General features: G+C 33.9%; 1 protein-coding gene across 3 annotated transcripts; it reads right to left on the reverse strand.

Moving 5' to 3' along the window:
• Positions 1-968: 968 nt before the first annotated feature.
• LOC121264249 (calcium permeable stress-gated cation channel 1-like) lies at positions 969-13,484 on the reverse strand. Of its 3 annotated transcripts, none has more exons than XM_041167349.1 (12): positions 13,144-13,484; positions 12,046-12,393; positions 11,784-11,942; positions 11,272-11,407; positions 10,482-10,583; positions 10,075-10,194; positions 9,894-9,974; positions 8,506-8,846; positions 8,174-8,419; positions 4,993-5,317; positions 3,920-4,153; positions 969-1,416 (listed from the first exon to the last, which is right to left on the reverse strand). In XM_041167349.1, exons 2-12 carry the CDS (start codon positions 12,354-12,356, stop codon positions 1,150-1,152), a joined length of 2,322 nt encoding a protein of 773 aa, XP_041023283.1. In that variant the 5' UTR covers positions 12,357-12,393; positions 13,144-13,484; the 3' UTR covers positions 969-1,149. The 3 variants fall into 3 exon arrangements, with proteins under 3 accessions (XP_041023283.1, XP_041023282.1, XP_041023284.1); XM_041167348.1 differs by having other exon boundaries at positions 13,137-13,484; XM_041167350.1 differs by lacking the exon at positions 13,144-13,484 and adding an exon at positions 13,066-13,081.
• Positions 13,485-18,831: the final 5,347 nt, after the last annotated feature.

The following is an 18,831-nucleotide window of genomic DNA, read 5'->3' on the forward strand; positions in this document are numbered from 1 at the left end:
AATATAGATTTAATTAAAATACAAATAGAGTGGAGAGGATGGATGATACCATAGCACAGCACGCAACAAAAATCACCTTAAAAATCCTCTCCATTTTAATTACAAAATATTGGACGTATTTATGGTTAATGAATCTAAAAAATATAATGTTAAAAACAAGGTGAATGAATAATTAATCTTTTTAAGTAAAAATAGAGAGAATATTTATTCGGATTTAATGGCCCAGATTTGTCGGTTGTTCCATTTTCCTAAATAATAAATATTGCAGATACTGCGTATATATCTGAGGATAACGTTGTGTCGTTCTTTGGGCGCACATGGTTTATTGCAAACAAGGGGTAGTTGGGCATTCTCGTCCTCGTGCTCTGCTTCTTGACTTTTGGTGGTTGAATAGACGGGGTCTTTCAAAGCAGTTTTTTATTCTCTGAGTCTGTCACAAAATTCACACGTCAACGGTTAAACGACTTAAACCAGATACTCTCAAAATAACTCAAAATTATTTATTATTTTATTATTAATTTTTACATCAATTTTTTTTTATTTAATATTTTTTTTTATTTTTTATTTTTCATTACTATTCACACGATACTTCAAAATATCTTAATGTTTACCACCCTCATATTATTCATTTACTACTACTCTTTTTTATTTAATTTTTTATTTTATTTAATGATTAAAAAAGTAACTATTAATAAAATTATATATATTTTACTAATTTTTTCTTAATGATTAAGAATGCTAAAAAAATATTTAAAAGAAAATGATAAAAAAATAAATACACTACAAGTAGTAAATTAGTAGTAAATAAGTAGTAACCCTATCACTACCCTTTTTATTTTTCTATTCATATTTTTTTAATATTTAAAAAAATAAAAAAAATACATCAATATACTTAAAATCACTAAGTAAAAATAAAAAATAAAAAATAATTTTTTTTTTACTTAACGGTCAAGTAGAGCGTTAAAGTCTTGTTTGATAGAGGGTCAAGAGGATTTTTCAATTTACAGCCTGTAATCTGAGTCATCACATGCTTGCCACCAACTGCAAGAAAAACAAGAGATTGCTTGCTTGAATTCCTAAAGGTGGTTGTGACCACTTTTGTTTGTCTGTATACACTGGTCGTGTTCTTTAATTTACAATGCCATCTTTTTAGGGCTTTGGGTGTTCTTGAATAGCATCAGGCAGGGAGGGGGTGGATGCACCACTAACTCTGCTGGGTACTGGTGTATTCCTTCGGGACTGGCGTTTTGTGGGCACAATTACACTCACATTCTCCCAGTTTTCGCCATTTTCTTCCTCATCTTCATCATCTTTACAGTCTTTAAAAACTGGATGTATGTATGAACTTTGAAGATAGCCTTTCAAGTTTATGCTGGGTTCCCTTGCACGTTCTAAAGTGTCTTTCATCATAGCTTCCTGAACCAACAACATGAAACACTGACGACAATGAAGTGAAATCCCAGAGAGAGAGAGAGAGAGAGAGTGTAAAACATCAAGTAGAAGCCCTAAATATGAACTGAAGGTGATAATATCATATGAACTGAAAGTGATAATATCAGAAACATAGTGCCCAGTTTACATAATACATCGAGGACATAAGAACTAAAAGTAGAAGCACTAAATATGAACTGAAAACATGAGAGATGGAATATAGCATCTTCATTGAGTGGAATTCATCAAAAGTATAAATATAGTCATCTTTCAGTATTTCATGACAGTCTCTCTCGCACACAAAATACAGATAGACTCAGGCCTATTGCCAGAGCCACAGAGTTCAATTCTATTTTACTCTTTCTTTCTATAGAAACCAACACTAGGTTTCAAATGTCATCAAAAGCTAGAACCGGTATATGATGACGTTGGGATGAGGTTATGGTGTTATAATTAGACGAGCACGGTTCTGGAAAATAGTCTTTACATGAAAAATGAAGTATTCTATGCATACATATTGAGATCCTAGACCAATTATATGTTAATTCTTATTAAAAAAAAAAGAAAAACATATTGAGATCCTAGTCCCTAGCTTGTATTTATGTGTTTCAGCCTTTATACTTCCTGTGAACTTGGGCTACGCCTATTTGCTTGTTTTAATAAAATCTCTTATTATTTAAAAAAATAAAAAACATATTGAGATCCCAAACTCAAAGCTTCGAAAAAGCAGGTTTCTGCCTCAATGCTTCCAGCAAGCAGGTTTACGCATTTAAAGCTATGTTTATGACAGAAGACGGATGCTTATTCAAACTTTGTGAGAACCATGCTTATAAAAAATTTCTTCATGATACGCATTATCATGATCTAGGCTACACAAAAATCAGAGATCTACAAAAACTCATTATATGTGTCCCCTAGAGAATTTGAATATTGCATCCTCCAAGCAAACCTCTGACACAGAATTTTCAAGACAGTGGAATCAGATTAACACTGGATGGGGCTGCAACTATGTAATCGAGCAAATTATACAAGGTTCCACAAGCTCAATGGTCAGACATCTCTATCAGGCAACTAGATTACTGCTCTGTAGCCAAAAACATAAACTGCTTTAACCAATAGTATGCCTTAAATTGTTTTAGTGGCATCGTGCCTTTATCTAAAACAGCACTAAAGAAAACTTTATATTAATTGTCATATGACTAAGATTGTACACAAAAGCATTCAGTAACAAATGCATTCAAGCAGACACATGCATCTTCCATATCAAAAGCCAAAGCATGACAGTTACCATACCAATTGGAGAAAATAAAAGCCCGCTCGCTCTGAAAGTCCCACTCTCCATTTTTCTCAAAAAAATTTCTCCCTCCTCCCATGGCTTCTCACCAGAGGAAGGGAGAAGCACCAATCCCTCTCTCAAACCTGATCATTTCCCACCTCTCCACCTCTTCCCTCTTCTTCATTTCCCTTCTTTGTTATCTCCATTGTCATAAGTTTTTCCTTTTCTTATCCAGTTGTTAAAGGCTGAATTACAGAAATCTAACTATCACCCTTCCACACAGGCCCCACCAGCAGAACTGCAGTCCCCAGATCCCCCAGGCCCAACAATTTTCAAGTAAAAAATACCAGTGGCGTCAGTCACATACCATGACTGCCACCATCTTTTCTAGGCCTCTATCAACTTGTTTTGGAGAGCAACCCCCCTAGGTCTGGTTCTCTCACCCAATTTTCCTTGGTAATTATTTTTGTAGTTTATTTTATTGTTGACATTCTTTTTTTCCTAATGGGTGGTGGCCAGATCTGCCGTTTTTTGCCCACAACCGTCCTATACATGTCCTTCCACCAGATTCACAGCCCTCGGTTCCTCCATACCATGCACCACCAAAGACTACATCTCACCGGCACATGTGGTTAGCGAGTGCCATAACCCGCCACTTCAAGCTCTATGCGCCACTAGAGCTCCAAATCTCACCTTTTCCACCTTTTTGTGTAAGATTAGATGCCTCTTTCACTGGGAGTTACCAACATGTGCTCCCTTTTCCATGGATGAAGGAGAGGAGATCTTCACCGACTGCCTTAACACAGTCAATTTCAGTGCACACCCAAGTGTTGTTGGGTCCTCCTTCAACGAAAACAACCACCTTTAAGGTGACCTCTTTCTTGACCTCAAGTGGAGAAAAGTTCCATTTTATTTTTTATTTTTTAAGGTGTTTGTTAAGATCTTCCACCCCTTCCAATTGTATTTTCAATCTTAGTTAACTTTATCTTGCCCAATTAAAAAAATAGAGAAAAAAAAAACTTAGCCCACACTCACATACTATGCAGTTATATGCATGTTGATAACAAAACTATAACAGATCATTAACTTCAGGAAAAAGGTTTAAATGCAGATCGCTGCAGTGGTGACAAAAAAGCCAGCAAGTTTCTATCAATATGCATGCAGTTATTTAAAACAATAAGATAACTTTGCAAGTTGCAATTTCTAACAAACCTGTAAGGGATATTTAACAAATGCCGGTTCATAACGGCCTTTGCAGAACATATGGAACCATATGGTTAGAACTGGAAGTGCAATAAGAAACGGTGTTGAATGGGAAGCTTCTTTTGTGCTCAACAATCCCAGAAGAAGCACTTGTGAAATCACCAATGCAGTTAAAATGCGCCCATGGACATCAGGCCAAAATGCTGCCGCACTCTCATACTCTTGGTTATAAACATTTATAATCTGTATTTACAGAAGTACAAAGTGTTTAAGAAACAACTGAAACGAAAAATATCTTATAACATTTTTGTATAAGAAAAATACCTAACAACATAATATATGGTAATGCTAAACAAAGAATAAATATATGAAAGTACACACATTCAAGGAGTTCTATAAATCCAGGATTTTGTTGAAAAGTCTCAGATATGTTATAACTAATTAAGATTGATGACTGTAATGCTTACAAAAATTCCACGAACACTATCTACTATCTACCACACAGGAATTTCAGTAGCTGAACTAATATCATAATCATTTTGATCGACATGATTTGACTTTTTGAAGTGGACTACACTGTTAGAATAAAATGCATCATCATCTACCTTCTTTTGATTTCATACCAAATACCTTTAAAAATACTGCTATTCTTGAGAACTTTAAAAAGTAAATCCCCTGGACTACCCATGAAAACTTTCAGGTCTTTGCTCCTAGTTAAATCTTTGGTGTGGAAAATCTGAACTCCCTCAAGTTAAATTTTATGATTGATTATACACGGAAACACGAGCTAAGATTTCATGAATTCTGGTTTCACTAGAGTAAAATAATTGGAAACTGAGCACTGAATGAACACCTCCCTGGAAATTTTCTTGAAACTTTCAACAATTTATAATATTAAGTAAAATGTCGCATATTTTTAAATTAACAGTTTTTTTTTTTGGCCTCATAGATTACTTTGCTCATAACTATAAAAGTTGGAACCGTTCGTCGGACTTAAACTGCCATGACCAAAAGCGCATGTACTTAAAACCTAGATTGACCTTAATGCATAAAGTTATATAATGAAAAATACAATTCTGTACCTGATGACGGAACACAACATAGGCAAGGCCAAAGAAAATGATTATGAAAGGAAGTATAGCAGGTGTCACTGTAGCGTACACAAAGCCCAGCAAAAAATAAAATTGTATACGAGGTTCTCCTGTGTTGAAACCAAGACTTCCTGGATCCATTGCCTCCTCCCTGTCCTTTTCTGTCTTCACCAGGAAGAAATTCTTCAAGTGGTAAATAATAAGAGGTTTCAACATTAAAATTTCCCCAGCTATACCAGCCCATCCATCAACCATAATATAAGTTATGAAGAAAGTTGCTTTCATTGGAATCGCCACACCAATTGTTTTAGGTATCCTGCCAGAAAGAAAAACATATATGCTTAATTGTATACAATCTAATTCTGAAAGATGAAGCCATGGATCAATTATCTAAATAAGCTTGATATATGAACCAAATTTTTTTATAAGTAACATAAAATCTATAGAAACAAGTAACAAGGCATAACTCAAGTACATGGTAAGTATACAACCGAGAACACCAAGTTACAAGTTAGGAGCTAGAGATGGATACAAGAGAATCATGAAAGCCATCCCCAATGAAAAAAATAGCAGAAGCCCAAAGAAATAATATATGAATGTGAATGAGACATGCCTATTGTGATTATCATAGGTGATTTACTTGCATCAAAGGTGTAGTAAAAGATTTACAGAATTTTATGCTAGTAAAAACAATTAAAAAAAGCAATATAAATAAGAATTGCTGAAGACAATCCAAGACATGGACCATAGAAAGCAAAGCCACATCCACAAAATAACTATAGCCTTGTGCTCATGCACTAAAAGAAGAAGTCACATAGCCCCACCAAGATATTCATGTGATTACAAGATGAGCTACTTCATCCAACTCTTTTTTTTATTGGTACCAGGTGCTTGGAATAAAGTCCCAACTAATCTCGGCGGTTCACAAACCCTCGGCACCATACCATTAATTACAATGTTCCTCATAAAATCCCAATCAGGTTCTTGCTAGGGACTCTATAATATGGTTTATCGAAGTCAATAATTATAAGATATCATCTTCAGCCTCTGTTCTACAGAATTTTTGTTTCTAAGTTTTAGTGTCATGCATGTAAGTTGCATTTTTCTGTACAGAAGCGATCAACTTTGAAAAGATAGACATATAAGAACTTCATACAGCCACATAATTTGCCTATACTCCTTTGCAACAGTGGAAAGCTCCATTAGGAAGGCTGGTTTGTGTCTTACACTTAGTTTTTTAATTTGCTATACTTCTTTCGAGCTAGTAATGCTGAGGTGGACAAGATTGTTTGATTCCTTCTGGTAAAGGAAAATTCTATGTGCTCATACTCTGGGGCCCTCACTACTTAGGATAGCAAAGACTTCCCTCGGAAGAATATTTGGAGGAGTAAGGCACCTCCTTAAGGCTGCCATTTGTGTTTGGAGTCTTTGGACTGCATCCTTAGGGAAGATTCTGACCATAGACAACCTAAGGAAACGTGGGTGTATCCTTATTGACCGGTGCTGTATGTGTATAAATACTGACTAAATAGAGGATCATTTACTTCTACAATTGTGAGTCTACCAAGGCCTTTTAGAATGATTCTTTCAGTAGAGTGGGATTAGCATAGGTTATGCCTGGGAGGGTGGTTAATCTGCTAGCTAGTTGGAGAGAACTTAAGGCTATCCTCCATGTTGCAGTTCTATAGAAGATGGCTCCCATTTGTATACTACGGTGTATTTGTAGGGAAAGGAATGACCGAAATTTTGAGGATCAAGAGCGTTCTCTGCAAGAATTTAAGATTTTTTTCTTGAAGACTTTATTTACGTCGACCATAGCTATAGATTTTAATGGTCTCAACCTTCATGATTTCCTTGTATCTATTTCTAGTTCCTAACTAGGTGTATTCTCTTGTATACTTCCTATGTACTTTGACTATAACTATTTCAATATTAATAAAGTATCTTTTACTTACAAAAAAAAAAAAAAAAGTCGGAAATCCCAACTCTGAACTTTGACTCCAACAAACGTTGGAGTTGAAATTGGGCTCTAACTCCAATCGAAGTTGTCGGAGTTGGATTCGGAGCATCGAAGCCACACACACACACACACAAATAGCTTGGTCGGCCGCATTTGTGACACCATCGAACGAAGGCATTGTTGACGCTGCTAAAGCCACCATGATGATATGGAGCCTCGAGAAAGAGGATTGTGTCATCCTTGGAAGATGCCTCGATAAAAGCATAAAGGAAATGGCAAGAGACTGGTTGTTGGAGCAGTTGAGACGGACAAAGACAAAGATTCAGAATTACCCTCTAATAAACCACTATGATTGAAGAGGAGCTTGGATGCTAAGAAACTTGGTCCCAAAAACTAATTAGTGTGTGTGTGTGTGTGTGTGTACTATATCAATCAAAGAAACTAATCCGTCAAAAGGGGAAAAGTTAAGCCGTCAATGAACAGGAACGAGCGGTCGAGATTGATACCTCGAAGCTAACACTCATGTGGCTATAAAACTAGGCATGTACACTCACCCTAGAACCAAAAAAAAAAAAAATGGAAAAAAGCGAAAACGACGTGATTTGAACCCAAAGTAGTGAAAGCACCTAAAAAGCAAACTTGATAAAGTTGGTTCAGAAGAAAGACAACTTTATGTTGGTTCAGATAAAAAACAACCTCGTAAAAAGGAAGTAGCAAACTCGATAAGGTTGATTCAGAATAAAGTTGGTTCAGACAGATTTACATACACGGGAAAATGAGCCAATAGAAAATGGTAAAGTTTAAGGCAGCAGGAGGGGGAGACAGTGAAGCAAAGATCGCAGCATAGATTTGCTCCGAAATTTTTGCTTAGTCAGAGTTCGGAGTTCAGGAGTCAGAGCCGATATCGGCTCTGACTCCAAGAATAGTTTTCAAAGCAACTCCAACTCTGAATTCAGATTTTTCCGATTCCACAGCAGTTGGGTTGGAGCCGGAGTCGGAGCCAGCGGTGGTTTTGCCCAGCCCTAAATATTGGAGTTAACATAATGAGTATCTATTCCTATGCAAATCAGTTAAGATCCAGACACTCGAGCAAGTATATATATCTCAAGAACACCAGCATGAACATGTATCCACACATAAAATTATACTTTATTGCCAAAAATAAAGACACTGAAGAACAAAGAGAACAGTAAATCTTTGAGAACAACATACTCGCTTGCTGATTGATGAATAAATGAATCTAGCTGTTCGAATGCACTTCCAGTAATTATGCTCCCGAGGAATACATTTACAAAATTGAAAAGATAATATCTAGAGGCCGATCTCCTTTCAAGAGATGATAGGGAGATAAATCCTTCAAATTTAGACATTATCATCAATATTGTTGGCAGAAAAATCAGGAATAACTTCAACACAATCCCAGGTAGAAAACCTTGGATGACTGATTTAATGAACTTCCTGCAATGAGTCGGAGCATTGTGAGTTATTTGTAGTATTGCAGACTAATTATAACTCAAGAGGCCTGACGGTAAGAGCAAGCTTACTTTTCAACAACAGGCTTCAAGAATGGTGCTGCTTTCTCAATTCCCTCGAGACTTGCTAGAGATTGTACAAATGCAATGGGGATCATGAAAAAGAAGGTCAAGAAGAAGAATGCAACACCTATAATTAGCTTTCTAACTGTAAGGGAAACATATGGAATAGCCAGGTTTTCCCAATACACATCACGTGGCTCTGGGGCCCAGTCTGTTAACCAAATAGTTGGATCTCTGGATTGTTGCGTTTGGGCACAAACAGCAGCACCCCATCGAGTTTTGAAAGAAACAAATGCTGCAGGCATTATAGACTTTGGATCATTTGTAACTTTTTCCCCCTCTGCTGCTATCTGAAGGAGTAGTGATCCCTTTCTAATATTAAACCTTGAAGTGTATTCAAATTGCATACAAAACAAAAATAGCACAATGGAATGCATAAAATTAACTTAAACCTAAGTGGATCTAAGAATGCAACAGGCAGCACCAGAAAAGTCCATAAAACGTCCTTGCTAATGTAAACTTTCTCAAATAATTCAGGACAAACAAATGGAAAAATCTACCCAGGATGGAATAAATGTCTAATGTTCCTCCCAAATGAAAATTCATAACCATCAAGTACAAAATTTTTCCAGTAGAAAAGGGGGAAAAAGAAACCAAAACAAAACAATGTCCCTTGGAAAAGCATTTGGTGGAATAAGCTCCCTCTAGGGTTATGATCAGGACCATGGAGACCTTATGGAAGAAGAATGGGAGAACTAGCAACCATCTATTGCTCCATTGTGATGTAGCTAGGGTTTTGTGGAAGTCGATTTTTCTCCTCCTAGAGATTGAGTGATGCCCCCCAAGGGTGGTGGAGCTATGGGTGGTTCAGGGAGGTAGACCGGAAGGCAATTATGTATGAAAGATGGTGGCTCTGATGTGCTTAAAGAGTGGTGTATATGTAACAAATGCAACACCTACACTGTAAAGACCAGAACATACAATTGGTCAACCACTCACGACACTACCAGATTTTCTTCTTTTGTGAATTTTCTAAACTCTTCTTCTCTTTTCCCTTCTTAGATAGGCATTCTCCTAGATACTTCCAGTAAACTTGGGTAGCACCCTTTTGCACTTTTAAAAAAGATTCAGTATTGTTACCTATAAAAAAAAAATGTCCAAGCATGCCCCATTGACTAGTGGGTCTCTTTGCTAGAGTAACGTGATACTTGAGTTGGGAATCATGGGAAACTAACGCAGAAAGATATTCACTTACTTTAAGATGACAGAATGAAGCATAAGGTCCTATTGGGGCTCTTTTCTGAGTTGGAGGTGGCTAGGAAATGATCATGGGAAATTACCGCAGAGAATACATTCATAATGTTAATGAAAAATACATGCAACAGTCTGGTACTTACTTCTTTTGAAAGTTTCGCAATTTCAGACTTGTGATGGTCAATTGCATCCACTCTATTTCCCCAAAGCCCAAGAAAACCAGTCTGGAATTGAGCATGTATGCACAAGTTGGAGTTAAAAAAGGTACCATATCTAAATACTCGTAGAAGGCTACTAAAGATCAATCAGATTGCATTAAAGTACCTTCATGAAGGGCCTCTTAGAGGGATCTCTAGAATATTTATTATTGTAGTAAACAAGCCAGTTCTGCATTTTTTTCTTCTTCTTGACCAATTTGGCGAGCTTGTTTGCATTGTATACAACCTTTATATTGCAATTAACACACATTTAAGCCAGTGAAGACATAAGCACGATAAGATAACTGTATAAATGATGATCGCTTATCTATTTCTTGCTCAGGAATCATAGATCCCTAAAATAGTGGACCCCTTAGCTTGTTTGCATCAGGTCTCACAGCTGCCATTCAAAAAAACTTGAGTTTTCTGGATGGCAGGAGTTTATATCTCCTTTATGCAAATCAGAGTCTGTGACAATCATCAGTTTTCAACCAAAAATCCACAGAATATTTATTCTGTTTATCAAAAACCAACCTGATGAGTAAGATAGTGATTTGGATGGTTGACTAAAAAAAAGTGCTCCACAAGCTCACTCACGGATTCATCAGGGTCAGGCGGAACATTTCTGACAAGGACCTGAGAACAACCAAAATTTGCAAGACAAGTTTGTATCAGGACAGGGAATATAGAAACTGCACGCTTCTCACATTCTAACAATGGTAACTTGATGGGTAAAGAGCAAGCGAATGAGAGACTTCCTAATTTTTGGAATAGTGTATAACAAAGCATTAACATGAGCACGGATTTTCCAAATAAAGATTGTAGAACTGATATATCTATATCCCAAATACTTTGTGACTTCCTCAAAAATAGAATTTTAATGCTTCACTTCTTCTGGGATAAATTATATATTATATTTATATATTTGAATGGTGATAATCTTCATGATTTTCTTTTAGCTTGTCCTTGTTCCTAGTTTCTAGCATGTATTTAGGTGTTTCCGCTTATATACTTCATGTGTACTTAGGCTATGCCTATTTACTTATCTTCATAAAATTTCTTATTATTTATAAATATAATATATATTCCCCACCACCCCCAAAGGCCAAAACATGCAACAGAAAAGTAGTGAAACTCTTTAAATATTTGGGTATCAAACAAAGGCAGCAAAGGAACTCCACCATTTTGTTATTAAAAAAATAAAAAAGAGATGTCACTGGTGAGCCTCTATAAATAGTCAATAAGCTGCAAAGATCAGTTCATCATACTTGTCGATATTAAATAGTAAAATCTGAACAAAATCGTAAGACAGAATTTGTCCCACCGTAAATTGATTGGGAAGGCGTTTTTCTGATGCAAGAAACTGCAACCGCATAAAGGCAACTTTCTCATACTCCTTTAGCAACACATAGCATGCCCAGAATGTAATGGCATAAGCCACCAGTACATGGCCCCAAAACCTGTGATCCAGGACTTTGCATGATTATTATGTTCAGACTCTGAAGACACAGCAAAATATGAATAGTTCAACTGTAATGAAATTGCTTAAAATCTGGTTTTTGGATGATTCCACTGATGGTAGCGCAAATACCAACTTCTATTTCTGGACAATAAAAATGAATTCAACTGAAAGCATGATAAGTTGGTTGAGCAAGATTTCATAATCATGGATAATTTAACTTGGCAAATAACCAATGTTGTGAAAATACCCAGAAACTAGGGTTTCATTAGAGCACCACAGAACAATTATAAAAGATTAGAAATTGTTCAGAATGGTTAATTCATTCATAGAAAAGACAAGGCAAAGGAAGTCAGCACGGAAAGAGGGTTTCAAACCTTTGTGATCCAAGTGGGACATTTGAAATGGAGAACTTGTCAATGTCACTAGAAGTTACATTAGCTATCTTGCTGGCTAGCTCTAAAGTGCTATTTGTAAAGTTCACTGGCACTAAGATAGCCCACACAAGGAAGGCTATAGGAACAAAGATCTTGACTCTGCATGAATGATTACAGAGAATCAGCACTATATAATTGATTAAGTACTACATTTTCAAATAAACTTTCTTTCAAGTCAACTTTGGCATCAAGTGCTACATACCCTATCAAGTATATACGCAAGTAAACAGCAGAATCCAATCCAGCATGGTCAATGAGTTCAGGTTCTGGCATTCTCAGTGCATCTGGCATCCAATTCAGAAACCTTAAATATGATCTATAGTCCAGATTGACAAACTTGCTTACTGCTCCTGACGCTGTTGGGTCTGTTCTTAGACGCTTAAGATACCACTTAGGGAAGTACACTCTATCATTGAAAGGTTGAAGCCTTAAAATGGCAAATACCACAAAGAAGATGAATGCGGAGAGAATGTTGATAGCTGCCGAAACTCCAATATCTCCAAGTGTAGCCATTTATATTTTAAATATCGTCCAGAAAAAGAGTATTTCCCTGTAAAATGTGCAAGAATATAAAAATCAGGTTTTAAGCAGATAACAACAAAGTATATTTCAGGCTTCAAACAATATTCTGGAAATAAAACTTCAAATCCAACTTCCACGTCTATTTTAAACCATATACCATCCAATAGCATACATCATCACCATCACCAGTACCCTTATTTTTATTATTGTTGTTGTTGTCGTCGTCGTCGTCGTTGTTGTTACTATTAGTGCTGCTTCTACTACTGTTATCATACCATCTCCCATGAAATCTGGTAGAGCAGTCCAACAGCACAAGTTTCCGATGACAGCTTCAGTTTCTCCCCATCAACGATGGAAAATTTGTACTTTTTTTAAAACAAAAGCGTACGCAATTCAATTCCCACAGCTCATCATTAAATACGAACACATATTTTTGTAAATATAACATTTTAAGTTCAATAGACCGAAAACTAATTCAATAAGACATCAAACAGATATCATAACTCACCCAAAATAAGAAGATATATATAAATATTCTTCGAATGATCACAAGGATCGAATTTTCTTTTTCCGGGAAAAAGTTCCCGGGAAATAGTTTCCGGAGAAACTAACGCAGCCGAAGTAGAAGAAGAATCAGAGCTAGTTCAATACCATTTCAGATTAGAGAAAAAAACATCAAATAGAACTTCCCAATGCTTACACGATCGTAACCAAATCAAAAGCAGAACCAAAAAGTAAAGCGCAGATAAAGCAAGATGAAGAAGTTCATACTCCGTACTCAAACTACAAAAGTCCGTTACACAGACAGATGGCGATCTGAAACCGGATCAGGAAGCGTTTGGATTGCTTGCAAACCCAATTCAGAGCCAGAAGAATATATTCCTCGACCCCTTCCGAGGAAACCAACGTCGCTACGCTAAAATGCGCTAAAATACCTTTTTTTCCTTAATGGCACAGAGAAGCCAGTTCAAACAGTGTGATATAGTGCAATTCCGAGGAAAGTGAAATGATTACGCAGATAGAAAGGGAGATTTCTTCGTTCGGAAACAAAGGAAACGGAGAAGGGTCTAGACAGTGTGTTCTTCGTGCAGCGCCTGACAGGTGTGGGTACTTTGGACACTGTTCACAGATATTATTATTTATTTAAGATATCTGATTTTAGAGTCCAACTGTCCCTATTTCAGAACTGATTTTTTTTAAAATGAAGCGTATCTTGTTCAGAAAAAAATAAAAAATAAAAAATCAATTCTTTGCGACGTCGGCAACCTGCCACGTGGGCATCTTAAGCATCAACGGCTACTTTTTGTGTGGTTTTACAGTGAGAGGGCGCAGATGGAAAGAACAATGACGTGTAAAACAAATTTTTCTACTTCCAAAACTGTTAAACAAATTATCACCGGAATATCTTAGAGCATTGATATTGGATTAGTTAAATATTTTTTTATCTTTAAATTTAATAAATATAATCTATATTTACTCCATATTGAATTAGTTAAATTATTTTTATCTAAACTTTAAACTACAGTAAATCTATTCTTCTTTTCAAATATGAAAAGAATTATAATAAGTCTAAAAATATTTTTTGAGATTATTATATTATAGATATAAGATTTTTATTTATATGAGATTTTATCATTTATATACATATGAAATTATTATATTATAGATTGTTAGATTGTGAAAATAAAAATAAATATGATTTGTTGTAGGTTATTGAAGATTATGAAAATAAAATAAAAAATTAATTAAAAAATATAAATAATAAAAAATAATAATATTTTATTGTTATAGAGAGTGTGATGACTAATCTAATGTAAACTTCAAGTTTTGAATGATTAGCTAAAGGTGAAAAAGCTACATATTAGTCAAAATTTGAAGAGTAGGATGGTCAATCCAATGCTAATGCTCTTATAAAATGATGTTAGCATGTCTCTTATTTTATCTCCTCGTGGACCATTTATATATTTAATTTTTTTAAAAAAATTATTTAATAATAAAGAAAATTAGTTAGTATTTTGATTTTTTTATTTTTAAAAATATTTAAAAATGTTTAAAATAAAACAATAAAAAAAATTACTATTTGCACCCAGTAGCACATCAAGTTTTTATGTAAAGAAGTAGCATAATAGCACTAACCTTTTATATAAGATTTATTACAATAGTATATTTTTTTTATAAAAACATAATAGAAAAGGTTATTTATATTGGTAATTTTATGTGCATAACTATACATGATGAAGTGTTAGTTATTGAAATGACAAAAATTTTAAAATTTAAATTCAAAATTGGAGTTAAAGATGAACAAATTGATAGAATGAGACGGATACTCAATACATATAATATTGTCCCTAAAATTATATTTACATGTAGCACTATTCAAACATAAATATGCCCATTTAATATGTGAATACATTCTTTTTATTAAAAAATAGTAAATATTTTGATATTTTATAATAAATAAATGAGTTATTTTATTATCAATATAGCGTGTAACCATTCACATTATTTAAATTGTAAAATTTAATTTATGATATTTAGATTTTAAAGTCTATATTTTAAATTATATTATATTATGTAAGTATTTAAATATAGTCCGTTTCGTTTGTGAGGCGTGAGATGATGGATGAAGTGAGTCCGGGTGACGTTTTGGATAGGTGAGTGAAGCCAAAATAATAAAATAAAATATAATAAAAAGAAAAATAAAAGTGTTGTGTGGAGAGAGAGAGACGGAGAGATGGGAGCAGGGTGTCTTAGAATCCGTTAATTCAATATGAATATGATATGATAAAAGTAAATTGACTTATTAAGATACGATTGTTTAATAGGTTGATAACGGGTCAATTTATTTTGATCTGTTATAATCCATTAATAAAGTTAAAGTTACAATTATACCTTTATAACTAAAAATAAAATTATTGAGATTTTAATTTCAATATTTTTGTTGTTTGGATTGTAATTTAGTTTTATATTTTTATAGATGTTGTAAATTTAACATTTATATAAAATTATGCTAAGCTTAACTGGGTTAAACGAGTTAATTTTAAATCTGTTCAACACATTTATATATACGGATCAAAACGGATTGACACGACACGATCCGTTATGTTAATAAATCGTGTTATGGTTTGAGATTTTGCCACGATAAGTTTAAAAAGTTGGCACGAAATTTTCTTCCTTTATTATCAATAAAATCTAAGTTTAAAATGCTAAGAGTAATATTAGATAAAATCTCATACATTTTTTTTCTAAAAAAATATAAAAATCTAAGATTCACTTTAAATAAAAAGTCAACTTTTTAGAATGGATATTAATTTTTTTAAATAAAGGTGGTGAAATTTGTATATTTTAAGATTGTATATAATATTACTTAAATTATAATTTAAGAATATTCTGATAGGCAAAGCATAAAAGTTGGCTATCGTCCAAATCATTTTCAACTACATTAATTGATATGGTATATTTTGAAAGAGTTTTTTATTTAAGCATTCGGAAAAAAAAAACAAAAAAAGAAAAACTAGCTTAACAACAATATTTTTTAAAAATTTTAATCCAACTTTCCACCTCATTTGTTTTCATAATTCTTCTTAATTCATCTCATATTATCTCATATAATCATTATAATTTATCAAATTTTCACATAAAATAAAATAAATAATTTAACTTTTTTAAATTCTAAAATAAAAATAATATTAAAAGAATATATTCTAAAAATATTTTTATTTAACTTTTAACTTTAATCTCAACTCATCAAATCTACGAAAACAAATTTTCCACTTAAGGTATTCGGTCTCCGATATGTGTTAGTTCTCCATGTGCCAAACAAATGGAGATGGTTCAAACACATCGTTATCTAATGCTTCAATGCACGGTGTCCATACAAAATTAGAGGACAAAACTAAAGATCTTTTTCCACTGTACTTCTATCATCCATTAAATCATTGTGATTTTTTTTTTCATGTTTTTCATTATATAAAGCATGATGATGATGTCGCCAAGTTGTTTATCTTCGTTGATGATTTGATCATAACATTATGTGGGACCAAAGATGTAATCACATTGAATTGAATAATAATTCAAGGGGAAGATGAGAGTCTTTTCAGTGCACTGTTTGACACCACCTTATGAAATCAAGCAACCATTAACTATATATGTATATTATATGCATTATATGTGTTTGATTCGATAACTTTGATAATGGATGTGAAGAAATTAGGGCCCAAATTGCCACAAGAAAGGGGAGTTTGTAAATTGTGATGGCTGCATTAGACCTAAAACATCCCGCAGATTTTGTCTGTCTGCATCTTTGGTGCTAAAAAGATTTCCTTTTTTAGAGAAAACGATGTGCACTGTGACATGGAATCCACTGATCCTCCAACTCGAGCTAGTTCTTGTCAGAAATAGATGTCTCGGCTACTAAAACCCAATAAAAACAATTAAGTAATTACACTGTCTATTAACAGGGCCAAGATAATTCAGGGCTCGTTTGTTTTTAGAGATGAGATGGGATAAGATTAAAGTTAAAAAATTAAATAAAATATTGTTAGAATATATTTTTTAATATTATTTTTGTTTTAGAATTTGAAAAATTTGAATTGTTTATTTTATTTTATGTGGGGATTTGGAAAAGTTGTAATGATGAAGTGAGATGAGATGAAATGAGATGAGATGTTTCATGAAGATGTTGCATCTGGGATTTCTGACACGAGTCCTTTTGTCACAACTAAGGAAGGCATAATCTAAAAAAAACAATATTCATTATCAAGTACAAATGATAGGATGCGGTGTACGAAATCGAAATTTATTCTGTAAAGATGGATCCGAAAGACCCTGCATTAGAGAGGTTCTCATAAAAAAAATACAAAATACAAAATGATAGTACACTATCATTTTTCAACAACTATTATATTTTATTTTTTAGATAAAAAAAAAAATGTAAGTATTTTGGGGTGGTGGAATCAAGTAGTAATATCAAGGTGTTGTCTTCCCAAACTCCTGCTCTGGAGGATAAGGAGAAACATTAAATTCTGGATACGCTGTATTTTGCTCTGAATTCATGCATCTTCCTTCACCGGTCGTCCTTCTCAGAATATCACTACCCTATGACTTTTATTTCTCTCAAAAATTTTGCTCCGAAACCCTATTACGTATGGGCCTGTGGCCTGGGCTAACTAACAAGGCCCAGGAAGCCTAACTATGCAGACCAGGTTCGCCACCTAAGGTCCATGGTAAAGCGACAGACTTCGGCCATTCTCGCTTTCTCTCTCTACGCCGAATATTCTTTCTCAACTCTCGTCTTTCCCAAACTTATTATATATAAAGTTTTGTTATATAGAATATTTTTATATATTTTTTATATATATTATTAATATGATTAGTTAAAACAGTTATTTTATATTAAAAAAATGACGCAATCAATCATATTAATAGAGTGCACAAAGAATATATCAAAATAATTGTGCATGAAATTTTTGTTATACATAAATTTGCAAAATGATTTGGTGGAAATAAATTGATAAGTTTACGTATCAAATTACGAACAATATTAGTAAGCATCTTTTTTTTTTACCAAATAAAAAAAATAGCGCAAGTACAATGTTATGTAACAAGTCGGGAGTACTAAGAATCCGTTTGAATGTTAAGTTGAATTGAGATTGAATTCTTTATGAATAACGGCGAGTTGAGATAATGGAATAAATTTTATAGGATCCATTTAAGATGAGTTTAAATGTATTTGAATGTTAAAATGAGTTAAAATATATTTATATGAAGTTAAAAAATATTGTGGGTCCCATGTGTAAAGATGTGTTAAGCTGAAAAAAAGGTTGTATATCCTACATGTAAAGAGATTTTGAATTGAGATGAGTTTAATGATTTGAAAGTTTGGTATTTGAATGTTAGACTTATTTTAAAATTAGACTGAACTGAATTGATAAATTCTAAACGAAACATAAGTCTATAAAAAAAAATTGTCAAAAAATATTAATAAATTAAAGTTATTAAATATAATACGTCAAATTTATTTATAATAGAAAAACATATTTAACGCATCAAATTATATTATATTAACTTGTTTTATAATTTTTTTATAAATATTTAGTAGATCATGCCAGCCGAATGAACCCAAAAGGCAGAATGAACTAGGGGTGTGCAAAATTTCGAGAATTTCGACTCCGTCTGACCTCCGCTCCGACGCCGACTCCGACGGAGTCGGAGTTGTCGGAATTCGGAACTACTCCGACTAGTGATTCGGAAGCGGAGTCGGAGTCGGAGCTCCATGTAGCTCCGACTCCGACTCCGAATTTTTTTTTAAACCCAGCTGTAAAACGACGTCGTTTTACAACTGGGTTTAAAAAAAAATTATTGAACGACACCGTTCCACTTAATATGGAACGGCGTCGTTTCATATATCTTCCTAAGGAAGACTCATGAGCCTTATACGTTCCCGTTCCCCCCCCCTTCTTCTTCC

The sequence above is a fragment of the Juglans microcarpa x Juglans regia genome, chromosome 5D (assembly GCF_004785595.1).
Source record: "Juglans microcarpa x Juglans regia isolate MS1-56 chromosome 5D, Jm3101_v1.0, whole genome shotgun sequence".
Lineage (NCBI taxonomy): Eukaryota > Viridiplantae > Streptophyta > Magnoliopsida > Fagales > Juglandaceae > Juglans > Juglans microcarpa x Juglans regia.

Coding starts and splice junctions, on each gene's coding strand:
- LOC121264249 (XM_041167349.1), bottom strand. CDS start 12,356: ATGGCTACACTTGGAGATATTGGAGTTTCGGCAGCTATCAACATTCTC. Junction 10,584..11,271: donor GCCTTCCCAATCAATTTACG/GTGGGACAAATT, acceptor GGTTGTTCTCAG/GTCCTTGTCAGAAATGTTCC. Junction 10,195..10,481: donor ATCACTATCTTACTCATCAG/GTTGGTTTTTGA, acceptor TGCAATATAAAG/GTTGTATACAATGCAAACAA.